Source organism: Grammomys surdaster, unplaced genomic scaffold, assembly GCF_004785775.1.
Source record: "Grammomys surdaster isolate TR1022 unplaced genomic scaffold, NIH_TR_1.0 125079, whole genome shotgun sequence".
NCBI lineage: Eukaryota > Metazoa > Chordata > Mammalia > Rodentia > Muridae > Grammomys > Grammomys surdaster.
In genome coordinates this window covers 14,873-23,386 of record NW_021619983.1, presented here as the reverse complement: position 1 = coordinate 23,386, position 8,514 = coordinate 14,873, and the positions used below count along the sequence as shown (strand labels likewise).

The 8,514-nt window shown below is 35.7% G+C and overlaps 1 protein-coding gene and 1 pseudogene across 1 annotated transcript; one reads left to right on the top strand and one right to left on the bottom strand.

Moving 5' to 3' along the window:
• Window positions 1–963, top strand: part of LOC114636935 — a 2,559-nt pseudogene extending 1,596 nt beyond the window's left edge.
• Window positions 964–6,886: 5,923 nt separating this feature from the next.
• LOC114636945 (olfactory receptor 2J3-like) lies at window positions 6,887–7,825 on the bottom strand. Its single transcript, XM_028785040.1, has one exon. It carries the CDS (start codon window positions 7,823–7,825, stop codon window positions 6,887–6,889), a length of 939 nt encoding a protein of 312 aa, XP_028640873.1.
• Between the last annotated feature and the right edge of the window lie 689 nt (window positions 7,826–8,514).

Below are 8,514 nucleotides of genomic sequence, written 5' to 3'. Positions count from 1 at the left end.
CTCTCTCTCTCTCTCTCTCTCTCTCTCTCTCTCTCTCTCTCTCTCTCGCTCTCACTTTCTTTTCAGGTGAAACAAATGGAAGAGAATGGTAGTGATTAATGTAACCCACTCTGAAAGAATTAATTCTTCTATGCTTTGTCAACCAACCTTAGCTGGAGCTCTCCATCTTCATTATTCTTCTGGTAACGTATTTCCTGGCCATGATATGGAATATCTCCAAATTAAACTCCCGTCTCCACAGTCCTATGAATTTCTTTCTCACAAATTCTCCTTTCTGGACATATGCTATACCACAAGCATTGTGCCTCAGATGCTGTTTAACCTGGGAAACTCCCAAAAGACAATCAGCTATGTGAGGTGTGTGCTACACTTTCATTTATTTAGTACAATGTGGAACACAGAGTGTCTTATTCTTACTATTAATGTCCTTTGTTTGCTACATGCCCATTTCTAGACATCTGTACTACTTCCTAATCATGAATCAGTGCTCATTCATCCTATTAGTATGTATCATGTGGCTCTGTGGAATTGCCTATGCCATCTCAGAAGCCATGCTTACTTTACAGTTTCCATTATGTGACATCAACACACTAGAACACTTAATATATGAGATTCCATTTCTGACAAAGATTGCTTGTGGTACAAAAGAGACAAATGAGTTGACACTTTCGGTGGCATGGACTTTTTATACTAGCTGTTCCTTTATGCTTAATACTTGCTTCTTATATTGACACTGCGCATATTATATGCATTGGATTAATTCTTCAGAGGGAAGGACAAATGGCTTTGCTACATGTTCCTCCCATCTTACAGTAGTTTCCCTATTTCATGGCCCAGGAATTAGTATGTACCTTTACACACACCCCTTCTATCTCAAGAGACCCAACCACATTCATGTTTTTGTTTTTTTATGATGTGATAACTAATACATTTAACCCATATATCTACACTCTGAGGATGTAAATGGGGGCATTATGCAATATAGCAAGAAAGGTTTTATGTTCTAAGCGATAGTTTGTATAACAAATATAATTATTTGTCAGATTATGCTTCTCCTGCCCAAAATTTAAAAACTTTAACATTTAACATTTAGCATTTTTTATTTATTCTTTGAAAATGTTGAACATGTAATTCAATGAATTTTAATCTTATCTATCACCCACCACTTCCTTCCAATGCTTCCATCAGGATCACCTGATTTGTTTTCTTCCTGTCTTCTTAGTAGTAACAACCCCCTGAGTCCAATTGATGCCGACCAATTAGTCTATGCATGTGGAGCCATCCCCTGAGGCATGGGAAACCTACCAGTGGCTACATCCCAGACAGAAGTGATGCTTTCTTCTTTAAGCAGTCACCATCCTTCAACTAAAATCTCATGTTACACATTTTTCTAATAAAATATCTCATATTTTTTACAATAATGCTATATGGTACTGTGTTTAGGAATATTAACACAGCATCTTTTCTTATATGAAAATAGTTCTTCCTTGCTCATACTGAAATAAAAAACTATTTAATACCTTAGAATGTGCAATAAAACTGCAAACTGCTTAATCTAATCAAAACATTCATTTGTTGATCATATCTCATTGATATCATTTGAGGAATTTTCATCAATTCCTCAAGGAATTTTGGCCCAAGTGTGTGCACATCCATGGTATACTGTGCATTCTGGGTAAAGAGTACTATATTATGGTCACACTCAATTGTCTCAGACAGTAGCATATTTTAGTAATCTTCTTTATATATTCACATGTGTATGGATGTTCGTGGATGTGCACATATCATGGAGTTCATATTAAGGACAAGGACAAGTTGCCTAAGAGTGTTATGTCTTTCCACCATGCTCATCTTGAAATTTTAAAATAAGATACTCTGTCCTGGAAACAAGTATCTAAGGAATCATCTTGTGTACTAGTGTATTTTTGAGCAAACAGACACAAGAAATAAGGTGGTGTAGCCATTTTAATATCTAAATAGACTTTTAACCAGAAGAAATCAAAAGAGATGGGGAAGGACACGTCATACTCATCAAAGGAAAATTCCACAAAGAGGAAATTTCAATTCTGAACATCTATGCCCCAAATGCAATGCCAATCATATTCATAAAAGAAACATTAATAAAACTTAAATCACACATTAAACCCCACATCGTAACAGTAGAAGACTTCAATACTTCATTCTCACCAATGGACAGGTCAAGACAAAAACTAAACAGAGAAATAAAGAAACTAAAAGAGGTTATGACTCAAACAGACCTAACAGATCTCAACAGAACCTTTCACCCAAAAGCAAAAGAGTATACCATCTTCTCAGCACCTCATAGAACCTTCTCAAAATTAACCATATAATCAGTCATAAAGCAAGTCTCAGCAGATACAAGAACTCTGAAACAACTCATTGTATCCTATCACATCCCCAGTGGATTAAACCTGGACTTCAACAACAGAAACAACACAAAGCCTAGATACTCATGGAAAACAATCAACTTGCTACCCAATGATCACATGTCAGGGGAGAAATAAAGACAGAAATTAAAGTCTTTTAGCATCTAATAAAAGTGAGGGCAAAACATACCCACACATGTTGAACACAATGAAAGTGAGATACCAAATCTTTTAAATTCAGACTCTATTTTAGAGACCCTGACCTAAGTTTGAACTCAGGTAAGCTAACAGGCTGGTACCTAGCATTAGTTTCCAAGTTGCCCCCCAACAAAACCCAAGCCTAGCTCTAGTCTCTAGGCTAATTCCTAACAAGAACAGCTTTTCCAGGTTACACCCTCAACAAGACCAGTGTTGCCAAGTTATTCCCCCAGCAAACCCGCACTCTAAAGTTACAAGCCCACACCCTGTCTAACCACCACCAATGCAGAGGGGAGCAGAAGTTAAGTTTATGATATGACTCCCAGCACCAGCCACTTATGTAAAAGGCCATAGTAGCTTTCCAATTAGATATTTGCAAACGTATTCCCTGCTTGTTGCTTACTATAAAGCCTTGCCCCAATAGATATTCGGGGGTCCCCCACCATCAGAACCATCCTGCATGACTGTGATGCCTTGGCAGTGCCCGAGCTAGCTCAAATAGAATGAAGATCCCACTGTGAGTAGCAGCAGATAGATTCCTGTCTGTTTTTTTTTTGGGTGGGGGGGGGAATCACTAACATTTCCCTGGTACAAGGCCACCCCAGCAAAAGGGCAACAGCTTTTATCTACATAGATACCTGTATGTTTTAATTAAATTGCTAGCAGAATCCACAAAAGCTCTGCAATACTAGGCAACATGGAATAATAGAAAGAGGAGAACCTCTACAGAACAATTGTCCTTGAACAATTAAGAGCAACAGTCCTTATGCAGGAGTGCACTAACTAATACTCTTGAGATTTCGGGTTTTATAGGGCAGAAGGGGGCACATTTTGAATGGATGATTCCACTACAGATTGGTTCCTCTGCAATCTCAAGGCTGTAAATACCATTGGAGAGTTGATACGTTGATTTTCTTATCAAGAGCTTCCTAGATACTAATTACATGCAGGTATCAGTATATCAACTTTCCTGTCTGGGGCTCCTCAGCACCTGAGTCTTTTAGGTCATTTGCTCTTTACTTGGGTTTGCCAAGGATGCAGTTCTGTCTCAGGCAGTGTTCTATTACAGTAAAGAAACTATGACCATCACAACTCTTATAAATAAAGGATTTAGTTGGCACTTGCTTACTTACTAAATTATCACCAAGGTAGGAAGCTTGACTGCAGGCAGGCAGACATGTTGCAAAAGAAGTAATTGAAAGTTCTGTATTCAGATCTGCAAGGTACAGGAAGAAAGAGACTTTGGGCTTTGAATGGGCTTTTGAAACTTCGAAGTCCACCTTCAATGACACACTTTCTCTAACAGAGCCACGTCCTTTAATCTTTTCAAATAGTGTTATGCCTTACTGATCAGTATTCAAATCCATGAGCCTATAAGGGGTCATTTTATTCAAACCACCAAAAGACAGATGATATGTTGACCTTATCAAGAGCTTCCTAGATTGTATTTGCTTGCAGATGTTATCAGTATATCAACTTTCCAATTTGGAGTTTCTCAGCTCACCTGAGGCTCTTAGATCATCAGCCCTTCCTTTAGTTGGAATTCTTAATGAGGCAGTTGTACATTGTTGGGTGTTGTATTCCCCCAGATACTGCCATAGTTTGGATGGGAGGCAGCAAGTGGATCTTATCTTTGATTTATTTATAATCGGGTGCTTATAAAATTCCTAAGATAAGGAATTAGCAAGGTCACAGGATAAGTAGCTAAAAAGTGAAGAATTAAGACATTTGAGATTAAGTGTTAGGAGAAAAACATCAAATAATAAATTACATTATTTTAAATATAAAGACTACCAATGTGCTTTCAAAGTTTCAAAAGGAAACAAAATCTAAGCTCTAAGAGTATCAAAAGCAATCAAGTACACAAATAAAAAAAATGTCTAGACCAAAATGCCTTCAAAACAAACAAGCTAGATACCTTAAACAAAATACTTGGAAGGTAGACCAAAAGAGGTATCTATAAAATTTTGACCCTTAATTACACAGCCAAAATAAAAATTGGACAGTTGGTCAAATCAAAAGAGGTTTAGTGCCCTGGAAATAACTCACTAACAAGTTACCTGAGGAAATAATATCAGATGACCTGAACACATTAGGTCTATGCCTATATCTGGCTTCCATTCAGTGGATTACTCCAGTGGAAAGGATCATTCTTGGAGTACCACACTAGACATAAGAAACACAGCTCAAATCTCAATAGGACCAAGAGATAGTTTATTCTGGAGCCATTTTCAGTGACCATGGCCCAGGAACACAAAGTTGGGTTATTCCAAATTCCATGTTTCAACATGGAAGTAATTTCATGAAGGTTTCATACTTTTACAAATCAAAGAAATTCACAAATCAAGGCAATAGTGAAATACATTGGTAGGAACATCAGAGATGATCTTATGATAAAATGTCAGTTTTTCTATAGTACAAAGATGCTAACAGCTGACATTATTAGCTTTTTCATTGGCAGAAGCTAGTAGTCTCATATTTAATAGATTAAAATAGGTATTTGTCTACTAGTCACATCACAGGATTTTAGTTCTGTCACAGAGGTAGACAACAGATAGGGTGGAAGGTTGGGAGTAGGTTAGGTTGTAAAGCTGGTCCCAGGTGAAATAATTAGTTAGAGTATTTAAGGAACAGATCGTGTAACTTTTAATATATAATAGGAAAACATCAGAATATATCTGTGGTCAGAGAAGGCTGGCCATCTAGACTATTCAGCATCAGTGATATATGGATGCAATGAGAGACATTGCCTCAATAAATAAAAATAGAAAGCAATTGAAGAAGACACCTGAAATGAACCTTCTGCCTTCACATTTATAGGCACATACTTGCTTCTACACACAAGTGAACACACATACAGATATATATGCACTTTCCATACATGCATATCCAAATACATTTACTCAGACTACAAATGAACTGAACTGTGTAGTCACCACTGTCATACGATAAAAGTCTACTGACAGTGGCATTAAAAATCATACAACACTCAAAGGTCAATTTAGCTAAATATATACAGAGAACACTTTAAATGAATTTAAAATATTATGTTTCTGTACCGGAATCATAAAGTGCTTTGGGTATATCAGAATCATAAAGTTCTTCCCAAATTGTTCCATAAATTTAATCTAATATCCATTAAAAACTCAATGAATCAAATTTTGTTTTTTAAAAAAATCAACAACAACAAACAAAATAAAGTTTTATTTTCCCTAAACCCAGAATTTTGTCTTTCTGAAAGTATTTTTAAAAGAACAAAAAATCTAGAAACTGGAAGGAGACATTTATAAGACTGGTAGAAAAATTTATAAGACATTGATTTGATCAAGGACATTCTCTCTCTCTCTCTCTCTCTCTCTCTCTCTCTTTCTCTCTCTGCATATGTGAGCATATGTGTGTGTGTGTGTGTGTGTGTAGGATAGTATAATACATACATTATAATATAGTATATCTTACATTATAATCATAACATGTATATATACCTAAAACTACAAAATGCCCTTTGTTTACATGCAGTACTGTGTGAATTATACAGCAATAATGCTAAGATTTAAATATTTTTATTTAAAACATAATGCCCCATATGGAGGAACTACAATATAATTTTTTAACAAAAAGATAATGAGAGGTTGAGAGAAATTTAAGCTACTCTGATTAATTCATTTAATCTAACTTTCCATGCCATTATGCTCACTAAAGGATGCTTAATGATTTTTGCTTTATTTTATTTATTAACATTATCTGCCATTCAACTTAGCAGTAGACATTTATATTCAAGATTTATTGTCAAATTTTCCAGGATTATTTTAGAACTGACCTTAATTTGTTAGCATGTGCAACATGACAAATCAACTTTTATACACGTGTTTTCTCCTTTATCTCAGATAACAATTTCATCCATAAGAGAGCTCTATTAGGTCAATGGGAATGTCACATCCATTTAAAGTACTAAGAATCCTAACATCTAAAAAAACAAAACAAAAAAAAGAAAACATTTACTAAGATTCAAAAGTAAAGTCAGTAGGGAAAGGAATGTGTTCCTGAGCAAAATAGATGAGCAAAGGAAACATTTAGAACAGATTTCTATTTGTATTGTTCAACGTGGAAAGTTATAAGATTACTGGCTAAGATTTTCATATAATTGCATATTTTTTTTTAAAAAAGTGTTTCTCTTCAAATAGTTTAATCTCTGTGTTTAATGTTTATATGATTCAGTGTCCAAGAAAGATTGTAAAAGAGTAAAGTGTCTTTAGTGATGGTTCAGACCTTCTTATCAAAGACTTCACAGTGGGAGGTTTCTCTCATATCTCCCTCTCATACCTCCTTAGCCTCCTTATTGCCCATCTCACATCTTTGTTTCTTAGAGTATAAATGAGAGGGTTGAGGCTAGGTGTGACAACAGTATAGAAGAGGGCAATGAACTTGGCATGATCCTGAGAACTTTTTGTTGAAGGCTGAAGATAAATGCACATGATTGGAATGAAAAAGAGAGAAACAACAGTAAGATGGGCTCCACAGGTCCCAAAAACTTTCTGAAGTCGAGCGGTTGACTGCATTTTCAGGACAGTCCATGCAATGGCACCATAGGAGCTCAGGATGAGAATAAGTGGTATGACAACAAAAATAGCACTCATGACCATGAGAGTCAGCTCATTTGCATGGATATCAACACAGGACAACTGCAACAGTGCTGGCACTTCACAGAAGAAGTGGTCCACTTGGCGATGGCCACACAGGGGTACCCAGAAGGTAAAGGAAGAATGAAGTGCTGAGGTGATAAAGCCACATACCCAGGATGCTGCAGCCAGCAGTTGGCAGAAATGAGGATTCATGAGGACAGAGTAATGCAAGGGTTTACACACAGCTGCATAGCGGTCATAGGACATCACCACCAACAGAATACACTCTGTGGTACCCAGAGCAAGAACAAAATAGAGCTGAAGCATGCAACCAGCATAAGATATTGTCTTCTCTGGACCCCAGAGATTGAACAGCAGCTGAGGAACAGAGCTAGTAGTATAGCAGAGATCCAGAGCAGAGAGGTTTGAGAGGAAAAAGTACATAGGGGTGTGCAGCTGAGAATCTAGGTGTGACAGGATGATGATGAAGAGATTGCCTGTCAGTGTCATCATGTAGAATATCAATATCACCACAAAGAGAACAACTTCCAGATGAGGCCATTTAGAAAAACCAAGAAAAATAAAATACCCTTCCCAACTTGCATTGAAATTTTCCACCATTGCTCATTTTCTCTTTTGTTTTATCCTTAGTTCTAGAAAACATGAAGAGATAGATTTACAATAAATTATTAATTAAATAAATTATTAGCAAGCTTATAATTATTTATATATACATATATGTAGATATTAATATACTTTGAATATACCTCATGTTCAGATCTCATTGACTTTTCATACATGTAAAGTATATACTTAATATATAAAACTCATATTATTCACCATTAAAATCAATAATTATATGTTTATATGAAAAGTCAATGAGTAGTGAAAGTAAACAGTTTCTAATTACTACAAGTGAAATTATTGATAAATGCATTACTGACAGAAAATGATGAAACTCTAGCTAGTAAGTTTTCTAAGGGACAATAGAATTACACAATTTATATTATCCTATCAAAGCTCAAATTAATTACAAATTTAAAATTAGAAAATTGTATGATAAAGATCTAGTAGATTCCTTCATAATCATGTGATTCAAGAGAACCTCACCAGTTTTTTTTTAACAAACTAATACTGTACACTGACTTTTGAATATTTTGACAGTACATCATGTCACTGAAGTGATATTTCTGTCCAGATGTTGATAGATGTTGAGTGGATAGATGGACACATTGTGGATGACAGAATGATAATAGAGGAATCACAGCCTTTTATTAAAAAGTTTGTACTAAGGTACTGTACAGATAAAG

Coding starts and splice junctions, on each gene's coding strand:
- LOC114636945 (XM_028785040.1), bottom strand. CDS start 7,825: ATGGTGGAAAATTTCAATGCAAGTTGGGAAGGGTATTTTATTTTTCTT.